General features: G+C 41.3%; 1 protein-coding gene across 2 annotated transcripts in view; it reads left to right on the forward strand.

Annotated features, from left to right (window-relative positions):
• The first annotated feature begins 256 nt into the window (after nucleotides 1-256).
• LOC139474699 (uncharacterized) overlaps nucleotides 257-15,832 on the forward strand; it is a 49,284-nt gene continuing 33,708 nt past the window's right edge. For both annotated transcript variants that reach the window (XM_071257799.1, XM_071257800.1), the window contains exon 1: nucleotides 257-425. In XM_071257799.1, coding sequence (XP_071113900.1) covers nucleotides 350-425 — 76 coding nt within the window. In that variant the 5' untranslated portion in view covers nucleotides 257-349. The remainder of the gene's footprint in view (nucleotides 426-15,832) is intronic.

The following is a 15,832-nucleotide window of genomic DNA, read 5'->3' on the forward strand; positions in this document are numbered from 1 at the left end:
TAAGCATTATATATGTCACCTGAGTCATAATTAACAACATAGAGCGTTAAATCATGCTCATGATCTAAAGCCGCTGAGGCTGGAACGACAAGTCTCACGCCACCTTGGTAAAACAGTCCCTCCCACCCTCTCCCTCCTCAATGACATCCCCGCCCCTCAAAGTCCCTCATCCGAGTAGGACTCGCTCACTCGACCGGAAGTGGGAGAGTCGTATATAAGTTGGCGTTGAGGGAGGGATGTTTGGGGATCATACGGAATGAGCAGCATAGCAACACCGGCAGGAGCAAGCAGCACGTGCATATTGCGCCACCTATGACTTGGGCAGACGACGACACCTTGTTGAAGGCCGATGTGGACGCTAACGTTTCATCTCAGACTTGTCCACGAGTTTGTGTTGCTATACCTGGCGGTCATCAAACTTACAGGTGAATTGTCACTGAGAAATCTTATTGATTGTGTTCACACTGTGGAGCTATTTATATCCATGGATAATACAGGTATGTTTCAATATTTCCTATTTTACACATCGACGAGAAACTTTGCCAGTATCTTGGAAAACGCCACCATCGGCTGGTAAGACTACACGTCGAGGAATAAATCCTGCTCATTACTTGCACACATACAGTAGAAACAGTTTGTGAGACAAGTATCGTAAAAATAATTCATGTATTCAATTCAAACTTTCCATGAACATTTTTCATTGTCTTCAATTGAAAAAAAACTGTTGACCTCAAATTGACACACATCTGAATATACACATGCATGTATATAATGACTTGTATTTGAGCCAGATGCATTGAATACAATATAATATTTGATCTTGATCATAAACGTCCAACAGTTCCTACTGCAGCGCCTATACAAGAATTCTGTGGTCATTTTTTTCTAATGTTCTCTTGTTAATTATCACTTTCCCTTCATTCTAACTTTCTATATTTTAATTTCAAAATTGAGTTTGGAAATGATAAAAAATATTTCTAAGATATAAAAATAGTTATTTAAATGTTTTTTTAATTTATATGAAATAATACGTTTCTACCAACACAACATCATTATAATTTGCAAATACTTAGGAAAATGAACTTCACAAATGCCCGAATGATTGTAAGAATATTATTTATGTCTGTGACGTCAGTGATGGAGAGATATTAATTAAAGTCCTGACACCATCCACACTCCATTGATCGGCAAGACTGTTTTACAAAGATGTAGATTAATGTATAATTGTAACACCTCCCAGGCAATAGCTCGGCCCCAGACGACATGACCTCCTGGTTTCAGCACAGAAATTTAATGGGAGGCATTTGAAAGAATGTACTGAATATAACGCGTTGCTTGATGCACGATGTTTCCTCAGACTGTGACCTCCACATGGCGATTTCACACCGTGTTACCCCCTGGCATATACTTCAGGGCGGGGCATGCTTCCCCTTTCGCGGACACCTGGTGGCGTCACTGACTTTCAGTGATCCATTCACATATTTTTTTACGGCTGTTTTTCCTTTTGCGGTCAATGGATCTGTTTCGACGAATAATCAAGACTGGTTTTTCTTTGGCGTTGACGTTTTATATTTAATGGATCGTGTCGTCAGGCTTGGCTTGAAGACGCGATCATCGCTCATGATACTGATCACTGGATTGTCTGGTCCAGACTCGACTGTTTACAGCCCGTCGCCGTATGGCATGCGTATTGCTGGTCCAGGCTAAAAATCTACACTTGCTTACTTACGAGGGGCGTTCAATAAGTTTTGCAACTTCAATATCAGACCAAGTCGCAGAATATCTTTTGCGCTTTTATTTTTCAATATAATCTCCATTCACCTCAATACACTTATTCCATTTGTACTTCAAGCTTTTAGTAACCACTTTTATAGAAATCCGCAGATTGGCCCTCTAACCACGCTTCTGTGGCAGCCTTTATGTCCTCGTCATTCTGGAAGCGTCTTCCACATAGGGCAGATTTCATTTGCCGGGACAGGAAATGGTCACTGGGGGCTAAGTCTGGGCTGTAGGGTGGGTGATTTAACTGTTCGAATCCACATTCACATATGGCGACCTGTGCAATTCTCGACTGAACCGGAGCGTTGTCATGCAAAAGTAGAATACCACATGTTAACATCCCACGGCGTTTCTGGCGAATAGATTTTCGCAATTCTTCCATTACATTAGCATAATACTGTCCATTGATTGTAATTTTTAGTGGCATGTAATCAGTCAGTAATATGCCTTTTGCATCCCAAAATATAGTGGCCATTACCTTTCCAGCCGATGGTTGAGTGCGAAACTTCCTCGGAGGCGGAGAATTGGGGTGCTTCCATTACATGGATTCCAATTTAGTTTCTGGGTCCTAATGGTGGATCACCTGTCACCAGACGAGAAAGAAATCCGGCTGCACCAGCAGTATAGAGATCCAGGCGATCTCGACAACTTTCAGTTCTCTGATGGTGATCTTGAGCTCTGAGGTTTCTAGGCACCCATCCTGCAGATACCTTGGACATACCAAGATGCTCAAGAATAATGGTTCCAACAGTTCCAACTGATATTTGGAATTCCCTAGGTACTTTCACTCTTCGGTCAGACACAATTCTTCTTTCTATAGCAGCAATGGTTTCCGGTTGGGTGGCATCTGAAGGTCTGCCTGGCCTTGGGTCATCGCCTGTTGACTCCCTACCCCTTTTAAACTGTAGAGACCAAAGGCAAAATAGGGAATAATCAGAAGCATCCTTACCCATCACTTTACACTTGCGATCTTTTTTTTTTTTTGCTTTGCATCCCCCCTTGGTAAGGAACTTTATTACAGCGCGTTGTCCATGTTTGAGAGAATCCATGATTGTGACCACCCTTAGGTGAATGAAGCCATCACATCTAATTCATTGTTGTGTCTGGAACTTTTTATGACAGGTGTCAACCTGATGTTATGACTAGTGTCACACCTGCCAGAAATTGACATTGTTTGTGTAAACACAAATGCTCAAGTTGCCAAACTTATTGAACGCCCCTCGTAATACAAATTGTGTGAGTGGCGGGTGCCACAGTTAGAGCAGGGCGTGGTTCCCCTTGTCGCGAACACCTGGTGTCATCACTGATTTTAGTGTTCTATTCCTATAATATTCGACACTATTTCCCTTCACCCCCAATGGAATCTGTTTCGGTATATTGGTTGTTCTCTGGTTCCAGACTATATAGTCTGGTGAAATATTGCTGAGCACACACGGTTGCTGACTCAATCACCCTGAACGCGCTAAGCCAAGGAGTTGCCTCCCTTAGCCTTGCAAGGATGCCCTGATCGTGAATTTGAACACAGACTCCCTAATGATGAAACTTGGCCTGTCAATACCACACCCGTTCCCGTGTGTTTAATGTATCAATAGGGTTTAATGTAGCCATTAGTTAATGAGGCTTTGATACAATCCGCGTCCGGTTCGAGTTTTCCGTAGAACTAACTCACTCGCTCACATTCAAATATACTTTTGTTAAACAACAAATGAACAGATCTATTCTTACTGAAACAACGGGGGTGGGACATGCTTAATGCAGCTTATCGTGTGAGCAATCAATACAGGAAGGATAAGTCGGGAATACATTGAACGTTACGATGTCAGCCACGGCGGTCACTCAGATCAGAGTGTATTCATATCACATTCAGATAACATGGTGATAATGGAACGTATTGATTTGCTTACATAGGCGATGTACGTAGCAGAGAATCGTTGGCCCGTGTTCGGCTTTTACTGGTTGGATCTCGTATTGCACACGAAGCTTGGATGAATTCAAGATATCTTAACGGGATCGAGTGGTCAGGCTCGATGACTTGATTTATGCATGTCATCGTATCCCAGTTGCGTGGATCGATGCTCCTGATGTCAATCACTGATTGTCTGGTCCAGACTCGATTATTTACAGACAAACAATACATCTTGAATTTAGTTTCGGATGTCTAAATTCATTTTGATATACCTTGAGTTGAACTCCAGATATAACTGAATTTTACATCAACCCAGCTGGCCATATTTATCTAATTCAAAATGTGAACAGGGCAATCTTGACGTGACAAGCAGGTGACGTGACATCCAACATAGTGACGTCATGATATCCGTAAAAGCTTACCAGCCGACTTTTGTCTGTTTGTGCAAGACGGCAACCGGCCGTTAGAGAGCTAGACTTTTGAGTCATTAATATGTTTACAAGTAAGTACTATGTTGACTACTAAGTAACTGCTAAGTAACTTCTGTGGAATCTCTCCAAATCCGGCGGACTCTGTCAACTCGAATTTCGGTACAAATCGGCCTTTGCTCCGGTCCTCTCAATTCCCCAATACATGATCAAACTGACCCACAACATGCTAATTCGGACTCGTTACACTTCGGATTTCGAACTAAATTACGGTCCCAACAACCAATTTACAAGTGAAAAGAAGCTGTCTAAATCGGCTGTCTGGCAAAGAAACGGCTTATCGAGCTTACACTTGCAAAGAAAGGTGCTTCAATTGAGAAATTTAAGTCAGTGCCAAAACCGAAGCGGAAAGCATGTGTATTTAATAACAGTGCAGGTCAACATTTCATGTATAATGTATGTGTATGCCAATAAAGATGTATGATCATTGCTTTTCGTTTTGTCTTCAGTCTAACTTTTTGTTGTCAGTGTAATCCGGACCTCCCGTAAACCGGACGTTTTTACCGGTCCCAACCGAGTTCGAATTGGACAGGTTCCACTGTAGAATACTTTAAAATAGAATTACGACAGTCGTAACTCCCAAACTTTTACATTGAATTACGACAGTCGTATGTATCTCCCATAATTTAGCATAGACTAACAACAGTCGTACCTCCCATACTTTAACATCGACTTACGAAGGTCGTAACTCCAACGCTTTAACATCGACTTACGACAGTCGTACCTCCCATACTTTAACATCGACTTACGAAGGTCGTAACTCTAACACTTTAACATCGACTTACGACAGTCGTACCTCCAATACTTTAACATAGTCTTACGATTGTCGTAACTCTAACACTTTAACATCGACTTACGACAGTCGTACCTCCAATACTTTAACATCGACTTACAAAGGTCGTAACTATATCACTTTAACATCGACTTACGACAGTCGTATCTCCCATACTTTAACATCGACTTACAAAGGTCGTAACTCTATCATTTTAACATCGACTTACGACAGTCGTACCTCCCATACTTTAACATCGACTTACAAAGGTCGTAACTCTATCACTTTAACATCAACTTACGACAGCCTTACCTCCCATACTTTAACATCGACTTACGATAGTCGTACCTCCCATCTTTTAACATAGACTTACGAAGCTCGTAACTCTAACACTTTAACATCAACTTACGACAGTCGTATCCCTCATACTTTAACATAGACTTACGACAATCGTAAGGGTATCTAGCGCCATAAGCACAGGAAACGTAACAATGCCCGGTTTAACGAACTGTCCAGGTCTATATTCGGGATCACAGTTCTTAAGTATTTAATGTCGTGTCGCTTCTCTGTTAACAATGTGTCACTTGTCCGACCTTCCAGCTATGTAATCCTATGGTGTTAACACAATCAACGTCAAAATGAATTGACGTTTTCAATCGTACGTTACGGATCCAATGCTTCCCAAAATAGGATCGCGTGTCCTAAGAAGAAGTCTCGTCCAACGCCCCCGAAAATGGCACAATTGTTCTGAAATAGAAACATGAAAGCCGCATACGAACCATTGTTGTTTTCAAAGGTATTAAAATCCATAACACGCCATGCTACCACAGCGGTTATTCTCAACCAGCCGACCTACTCGATCATGGCGGATCTAGCTCCAAGAAGGAATTCAGTCTTATAACGGTACACTTGTAACTGTTTAGCAACTCTTCACGGCGCTTTGCGAAACTGAGAGTAGCCCTTAGAGGAACGGATGACGAGGTTCAAACTCCTTGCACTGTTTTTTCATACATGTTGTGTCTCGAGCTTAGTCTTCTCTGTCACATCCGAAACAACTCAACATGTTTTGTATAAACAGTATATGCGTAGTATTACGTCAAACGGAAATAAGTGAATTTATTTTAGACGATTAAGATCGCAAATATTTCCTTTCCTTGAATTGTTACATGTCTTCCTCCATATGGTGCCAACTTCATTCTGTCTACTTCGTTTGAGTATATTTATTGCTCGAAAGTCATCAAGCCTTCTTCGTCTATAATAATTCATATAAGTCAATAAGTTTGCTAAAGTCTGAGATTACGTGTATGAAGTGTATCATTGTTTCATTGTTGATAACAGTACGATGTGACGTCACTAAATGTTCATGGCGTCATAAATTGGTAACATTACGTCATCTCAACAATACATTGACGTCAGTGAAGGTTTACATTTCTTTCGTTGTTCTTAATTTTCGTTTGCAAAACAATAATGAATAGGTTATCATTGATGTTTATTCATACTCACTTCAGCCTTCTGCATTACCCAGATTGTCAGAAGGGCTATATTCCTGGTAGCAAATCCGGGTACTCTCCCAATGTAAGTCAACAGATTGGGATGTACCAAACCTAAGGCACCAAGAACAATGGGGAGTCGGACAACTTGGCACTTTGGATGCAAGCGTGAAGCGAGGTCCGCATATTTCCCATGCTTTTCCTCAATCTTGATAATCACATTCGTGTCAAAAGGGACAGAAAATTCAATAATATAAACGATTTCAATGAATTTATCAAAAAGGACAAGATCAGGTTTGTTGGCCTGGATATGTCTATGGCTGTATACGGGCCTATTCCAAAGGATTTTGTATGGATCATTTTCCATGAAGCACTGCAAAGACGGTAATAAAAGGATCGAGTCACACCATCATGTCGCTTAAAATACTGTGTTTGTGCCCATGCTGGGCATCCAGTGACAATGTGCTGGACAGTCTCATTAAATTCATTACATAATCTACATTTCATATTTACATTTTGATGCAAAATCACACATTGACGGTTTCGAGAGGGGAGTGACTGCTCCTGGGGTTTCACTTTTAAGGCCAGCCGACCTCCTCCAAGCGAAGGACTCTGCAGGGTTGCTGACCTTCTCAACACATTGCACATAAACTCGATGCAGTGGTCGTTCAAGTTTTTCCTTGATATGGGCATTCTGGAGTTTGTCCCTAATCTGCATCCCTAAGTACGTATACCCTGACCTTCCACGAGATGGTCAATGACTCCTCCTCAAAGTAAACTGACTGATCCTCCCTCTACTACCTTGCCACTTTTCAGAGGAAGAATGTTGCATTTGTCGAGTCCAAAGGACAAGACGATATCATTAGAAAAGGACTCGACAAGGAGAATCTGTTTTTTTTAGTTGGGATCATCCATTGGCAATAAGTTCAAGGTCATCCATGTAAAGGAGGGGAGTCAGGGGTGTTGGGGATCTGTGCTGAGGAGGTACAGGATGATAACCTTCCTCTTTGCTAAGCAGAAAAGCTTAAAGGATTTAATGACAAACAGAAAAGCAGAGGACTGGTATTATCATCATCATCATCATTATTATTATCATGATGATGATGAGCCTCAATATAAAATATGCGGCGGTAAACCTTCTTTATCTAGTCATGGATATATCGATGTTTCCTCTTAAGCCAAGCTTATACACTGCACATTTAATTTATTTATTCAAAAAAAGAAGAAATTTCCCACTCTCAACTGAAGTGTAAATTATACGATATTAACATGTAAAACTGGTAAGATTTTCAATACAATTGAGGTCACTTTACATCAAAACATGACTGGTATGATAAGGTGCCAATATTAAATTTCATTTGGAATTAGATAAAAGAAAAAAGTTAAATCAGGGTTATTTTGGATATTTGGCAAGGCTATGAAGCGCACCATGTACATGATTCACAGAATGTCACAGGAGTAATGTTTCGAATGCCGATCCGACTTTATGCCACAGCGTTATTTCCTCATGACTTCTCCGGCTTGAGAACGAGACAGATTAGGGGGTTATATCCTTAATCCCCATCTTTAATCCCTCCCAGATCCTATGTCTGTACCACGTCTCAGTCCATGGAGTAGGCGGAGGAGGTGATGTTGAGTTCGCATCTTGTGGATTTCAGAGTATGTCTGAAACGAAATCACACGTAAATGTTAAGCCAATAAATCTACAGGTTTCATGTTTTTTTAAAGTTCATGTGTTCTTTGTTATCAGCATGAAAATAAACCTCTAAGTATTTAAAGTAAGTGAGATCATATTGATTATTCATGTCTTTATTAAGATAGAAAAGTATACATAAATATAAAGACGACATAAAAATGGCAAAAAAGTTTTTCAAAATGGCGTTTTTTAAAATATAATTAAATATATTTATTTTATTATATTGGATATTCGTTTGTAATAAACTCCCTGGTTGTATCGATTGGATGGAAAAGCAAAAAGACTTATGTTTAACAAAACAATCAAAAGAATATGTTGGCGGTGTTTTGTAAGGTTGCAAATAATCAAGATAAGCGACTTGGGTGTGTATTAAACAACAGAACATATAAGATAACCTTATTATTAAAGGGTTATGACTCCACGATTGGTCAAACATTTGTTTGTTCCGAATCAACCTCCCATTGACAATTTGAGGGAGTCTTGTCTTCTCCTCTTGCAGCACCTGGCCTAGTTCGGCTTTTCCCGTTCGACACGACGCCCCCCGACGCGTCCAAAGTCTAGGGTGAAGCTGGACTCATCTTCAAACTTTACACGAGACCATCGGCGATTCCCCTGGTTTCCCTGCTCTAAACACCACTGGCGTCTGGCTAGGGTGTGTCGATTAGTTAACTGTGGCACAACACGTGGCCGCCGAGCATGCATATTAGGGGACGATTTCTGATCACCTGGTCAGTAACTTGAACTCGGTGGCCAGGCGTAAGTGAACACCGATGTTATCGCCCTCACCAAAGATGCTTCTGGAGAGAGTGATTCGGAGGCAGACTGGAATGCCGATACTTCCTTCAATGACGACGAAGCTTCCTTCACGGAACTCTTGTCCCACTACTGCTTAGATTGGCTGTTTGGGTTAGTTTTTTTCTGAAGCCGATCATTAACACATTAAACATTGAACATATTGGCTATCATGCTGAATTTTACCAGTTTGCAGCAAGTTAATAGTCCTTAGGCGACCCTCACGGTGTAGACGACGCTTTGCCAATCTGATCACAAATACTGCATTAAGCTGGTATGAATCAGGAGTAGAGAGCTTTTGCGTTATTGTGGATAATGTATATAAGCAGTACTAATGCCCCCCCCCCCCCCCCCACACACACTCCTATATGAACGGATGAATGGCATGGTCCACGCGCAATGTTTTAGGCATGCTGGGCGATGTGTTCTGGTTCTCTGGCATCCTTTATTCAACGTTGATCTTTCTTCTAACGACCGATATGACATATATATTTCTCGATCCCCTACTGTATATGACAGTATAGATACTTACAGGTGAGGTGAAATGGGGTTTAACGCCGCATCCCAGGTTATTTCACTTATACAGGGACGTGCATGTACGTATGTGTGTGTGTGGCTATTTGTACTAGTCCGGACTGATACCGATTAATAGTGCTAGCCCTCTGAGATACCATGCCGCAGTTTATACTGACTCCGAGCCGAGCAGTCCACGTTTTAGCCCCTTGATGCCAGTCAGAGTAACAACAAGTGCCATCTTTTAACGTATGGCTCTTCCGCTCTCAGGTCGAACGCTTTTCCACTAGGCCACGGAGGCGGTCATAGATAATACTGAGATTATTAGGGTAATAATACATTTTTATTAACAAACGTTAAAGTGACCACTACTTATTCAACGTGTATTGTGTCCCGACACCCCTATTTCTGTTTGCATGAAACACTAGGGAGGCATCGGAGCAATATGCGTGCACCTACAACTCACTGAATTTTTGATATTTTTGAAGTTTTGGCAGTTGCCTTTGTTTTTGTTTTTTTGTCGTTTAACGTCGCACTCCGCAATATTCCAGCTATATGACGGCGGTCTGTAAATAATTGAAGCTGGGCCAGACAATCCAGTGATTGACATCCTGGGCAATTGATCCATGCAATTGGGATACGATGACATGCATCAACACCGATCCCCTCACTCATCTCTTACGACAAGCATAGTCGCCTTTTAAGGCAAGCATGGGTTGCAGAAGACCTATTCTACCCCGGATCTCAAATGTCAAATGTTCCCGTAATTGATGGTGCCTGAATGGTAATTGCACCACATTTTTAAACCATCTGCTGACTCGAGACACGACTCAATGTGTCGATTCGTCTTTCTGGCGCCCCTCGCCTACACTGAACCAAGGTTGGTGTTATGAAGAGTTTTCCGTTCATGCTGATGTGGCTGACTCGGTGATTGTTGTGTTCAGACATTGTAACCATTATTTCTTATACCAGATCTCCAAGAAGGCTGCGCACCGCATTGCCAGATCACACCTGCTACGAATGTCGTGACCTTTGAAGATCCGGGTTAAATATGGTCTTCAGCAACCCATTCTTATCGTAAGAGGCGAGGGGCGGTCGGGTAGCCTCGTGGTTAAAGTGTTAGCTCGTCACGCCGAAGACCCGGGTTCGATACCCGACATGGGTACAATGTGTGAAGCCCATTTCTGGTGTCCCCCGCCGTGATATTGCTGGAATATTGCTAGAAGCGGCGTAAACCCACTCTCACGCACTCACTCAGTCATTGATATTTATGCTGTTCACTGGATTATCTGACTCGATCATTTATAGACCACTGTCATTTAGCCGGGATATTGCTGAGTGTTGCTTTAAACAACCGACAAACAAAAAATCAAACAACGAATGTCGAATTCATGCGCCACTCTTATACAAGGGACTTTTTTCAGCCTTGAATTTCATGCAAGGTTTGCCTGAGTATTACATCAATTGCCCACTCGTCACAGACAGATGCTTCCGCTCGTCAGATTAGGTTTGAAATACATTCGTTATAAAACTATATCTTACGTGACTTCGCATAGTCGTACAGTATTATCTCCTCGAGTGACTTGGCAAAGATGACATGTTCACAACTGACAGCAAAAAGTAAACGTTCCATTTGGATTATGTATTTCTTGCCGTTAAATGTCCAAAAGAAACAAAGACGTTCGAGCCAGATTGAAAGTAATTCCGTCACGAGGCGTTATTTTACGCCCTTTTCGATAAATGTTTTATTTCACAAGTAAATACATTAGAACTGGCTAACGCGTAACTTTAGTTATTTCTAGGTGTGTTAACCTTTTCCCTTCATCGAAATCTTCGAAAATAAAACTTTATCCTTTGTCGCAAATATTACATAGAGTACATGGATAGAGATTGTGATCAAGTCAAACATGCTCCTCCGCCTTAATACCTGCTGCAAGAGTAGGCTTATTACTTTCTCAATGTCTAATTACCGAGAGATTTGGCGTGAACTGTATTAAGGTAATGACGGGCTGGCAGTACGTGACTAATCACACATCTAGTGTTCGGTGTCTCATGTTGCTGCTTCAAGGTTGCACTGAATTATTTTGTTAGGCGAATCAATATTACAGGGAGAAAAGCGCGGAGCGATATTCACTTTTACTCTCAAGCTTCTCGCAGCGCCACAATGCGAAGGTGTATTCCTCAGTTTCAGGGTATTGAAGCTACATGTGCTACCATGTATCATTTTCAGCATTTCCCAGTTGACCCGTGAAGATCCCGGGGTAGAACAGGTCTTCAGCAACCCATGCTTGCCGTTAAAGGCGACTATGCTTGTCGTAAGAGACGACTACGGGATCGGGCGGTCAGGCTCGCTGACTTTGTTGATGCATGTCATCGTATCCCGATTGCGTGGATCGATGCTCATCATGTTAATCACTAGATTGTCTGGTCTTCACTCCATTATTTACAGACCGCCGTCATATAGCTGGAATATTGCTGAGTGCGGCGTTAAACAACAAGCAAACAAACAAACATTTCCCATTGTGTTGTTGATTGTCAGAAGTGTAACTGTAAGTGAATTATATCGAATTCATTCATTCACTCAATACTCAATACAGTTTCACGTCACAGCTGTCTCGCATCTAATAGAATTTACGTGACAGAGAAGTAAAACGACGTTATTTTATTGAAATGTCGGTAACCTAATAGTTTTCAAATTTGCTAGTGTTGAGTACTCGAAACACAGAAGTTTGTGCATGTCAATACCACATCACCTTTGCTGTTTTGAAAACACCTGATGTCCATATCCAAACTATCATCGGTATTTTCTATTTTTCGTTTGCGCAAAAAGCTTTGAAAAGAAATGTCACGTGCGATTCACGCACTCTACGACCCTTGGCTATCGTGCGGCCGTAATTGAAGATGACGTCATCTTATATCAGTCAAGCCGTTCCATTGTTGGCTTAAGCGATGTTTCTTTATGTGCCAGGTAAACCCACATTTTAATGCCAGGTAAACCCGCATTTTAGTGTTAGGTAAAACCACATTTTAATGCCAGGTAAACCCGCATTTTAATGCCAGGTAAACCCGCATTTTAGTGCCAGGCAAACCCGCATTTTAGTGCCAGGCAAACCCGCATTTTAGTGCCAGGTAAACCCGCATTTTAGTGCCAGGTAAACCCGTATTTTAGTGCCAGGTAAACCCGCATGTTAGTGCGAGGTAATCCACATTTTAGTGTCAGGTAAACCAGCATGTAAGTGCCAGGTAAACCCACATTTAAGTGACAGGTAAACCCCCATTTTAGTGCCAGGTAAACCCACATGTTAGAGCCAGGTAAACCCCATGTTAATGCCAGGTAAACCCACATTTTAGTGTCAGGTAAACCCACATTTTAGTGCCAGGTAAACCCACATTTTAGAGCCAGGTAAACCCGCATTTTAGTGCCAGATAAATCCACATTTTAGTGCCAGGTAAACCCACATTTTAGAGCCAGCTAAACCCACATTTTAGAGCCAGGTAAACCCGCATTTTAGTGCCAGGTAAACCCACATTTTAGTTCCAGGTTAACCCACATTTTAATGCCAGGTAAACCCACAGTTTAGTGGCACGTAAACCCACAGTTTAGTGTTAGGTAAACCCACATTTTAATGCCAGGTAAACCCACATTATATTGCCAGGTAAACCCACATTTTAGTGTTAGGTAAACCCACATTTTAATGCCAGGTAAACCCACATTATATTGCCAGGTAAACCCACATTTTAGTGCCGGATAAACCCACAGTTTAGTGCCAGGTAAACCCGCATTTTAGTGCCAGGTAAACCCACAGTTTAGTGCAAGGTAAACCCACAGTTTAGTGCCAGGTATGCCACATGCTATTGGTAGGTAAACCCACATTTTAGAGCCAGATAAACACACAGTTTACTACTTAAGGCGATCCAAATTAGTTATACATTTTAATTTTTGTGCAAAGAGTCATGTTCTCATAAAATTATGGTATCGTTATTGTGTTTTCTTTGTTTTCGTTGCTGTGTCGGTGATCGGACCTTAAGAGACGTGAAAGGCAGAGAGATTATACAAAGTGCAAAAAAAAAACCTTAAGCTGCAGGCAAAGCCACTGCCTTTCTTCGAACAACCTTCCTATAAAATGCAGAAAATACCTTTTTGAAGAAAAAATCGTAAAATTCGTTAATTTTTTTTATTCCGGAGGTGGGCGAATGAATTTATGTTTTGGAGCGAAACTATAATTTGGACCGGAGATGAGAAACACACACAATAATTAAGACGGCCTTAAATGAGAAGATGTATTTTAGAGCAAAACATTCATGTCAATGAAAAACGGGGAAATAATTATGGAGATATTCTAGAACTGATGAATTGTATAGCAGCTAATTTCAAATGGGAGATTACATCATGTCGACGCCGTCATATAGCTGAAATATTGCTATGTGCGGCGTAAACAACAAATAAACAAAACAAAACATCATGTCAATATTACATCCCGGGGAAAATATACACTGTCTCTTCTGGCACATGCGTGCTGGTGATGCTCAAAAGAGTTTCAAAGAATCGATATATTTTGGTTTAAAAATATATATTATCATATCTTTTTCATGCTGAATTTAGGACGATGAAAGGATAAAAACAATCAAAGCGAGACATATACAAAAGTACATGTTGTTTAAAGAAAGGTCCACATTGATACACAATAGTTATTAATACATACCCCGGGCGAAATGAAACGTAACGCACGATTAGCATTGGGAGGTCATCATGATCTTCTGACCTCTGACCTCTGGGCTACTTTAGAGGACAGTGCACCCACCCAGAGTATACGTGTTGAGAATTGCTAATCAGAAACCCACTCCTTCAATTTTCTATTTTGGGGAGACGACATTATGCAGATGGCAAATCGAGTTTATTATAGAAGTGCCTAATATGATTATAAGGGACTTCTCATATGTCACTTCGCGAAGCTTGAAAATTCCATAGCTATGATATCACGAAAAGCTCAGCCTAGTATTGTCCACATGCATGCCAAATCCGGGCCTGGTCAATCAAGGTTATCAAAGACTAAAAACATGTTTCTAAAGGTATCCTTGGTGTATTGTAGCTTGTAATATATCGTTTACGAATCTGCCATTTCGTCTAAGGCTCTGCAATGCGCCGTGTTGGGTTGCCTCCCTTAGGTGTGCCAGCATCCTGTGGCTCTGGGATCTGACTTAAATCTCGTTTTTCAGCACCATACCTGTGCTCGTGGGTTTAAGACCTGCATCACTTTGTACTTTCTTCCTACACATTGGACCGACTCTCCTTGATAGAGCGTCTCCTTGATGGAGCGTCTCCGTAATAGAGTGTCTCCTTGATAGAGCACCTTCGTAATAGAGCGTCTCCGTGATAGAGTGTATCCGTGATAGAGCGTCTCCGTAATAGAGCGTCTCCGTAATAGAGTGTATCCGTAATAGAGCGTCTCCGTAATAGAGCGTCTCCGGAATAAAGTGTATCCGTAATAGAGCGTCTCCGTAATAGAGCGTCTCCGTGATAGAGCGTATCCGTAATAGAGCGTCTCCGTAATAGAGCGTCTCCGTAATAGAGTGTATCCGTAATAGAGCGTCTCCGTAATAGAGCACTATATAACCTCATCTCACCTCACCTCACCTCACCTCACCTCACCTCACCTCAGTGACTGAAATACTGCTCTAAGCGGAGTTTAACTCACTCATTCACTCACTCACTCACTCACTCACTCTTACATTGATTTGCTTGTTGGAAAAATATTGAATCTGGGAGGAAAACTATCATGTCTTAATTTTAGAATTTCTAAATTAGTAGAAATATTGTTCCAAGCGACGTTCAGCTTTATGAACATTGTGTAATCCTACCCCTTCATTACAACTTCGTTTCCTTTTCGTCACAGTATTAATAACAAAATGATACCCTCACATACTATGTGTACAGCATTACTTAAATGAAAACAAAGTTATTTTAAATTCAAGGTTAATTCTCTTGCAAGTGTTCAGCGACATGCTCAAATAAAATAAATGAATGGTAGTATTTCTATACAGTATGTTAGTGAATACATTTTGAACAAAACGTTGCCCTTAAGGATATTAACTCTGACTTCCCCATTACTTCATGACTGTTCCTTCATGATATGCCATCAGAACGACATTGACGCCAACATTGATGCTGTCACGGAAAGAAAAGCAACGAAAAAGCATGTCCATATTCACAAGAACTCAGTCTATTGAACGATTCTGACCATATAATAAGTGTGTGATTTTCGCCAAAAGGAATCTTTTTCAGCGGATATTCGAGACTGGTTCTTCTCTGACCTTGACGTTTTATACTTATGACAGAGACGGACCCCCCTGCCCCTGGATCCGCCACTCTATGGATCACTATCAAGTAGTGATGAC

This window comes from Haliotis cracherodii, unplaced genomic scaffold (genome assembly GCF_022045235.1).
Source record: "Haliotis cracherodii isolate W230 unplaced genomic scaffold, xgHalCrac1.p SCAF_3, whole genome shotgun sequence".
NCBI lineage: Eukaryota > Metazoa > Mollusca > Gastropoda > Lepetellida > Haliotidae > Haliotis > Haliotis cracherodii.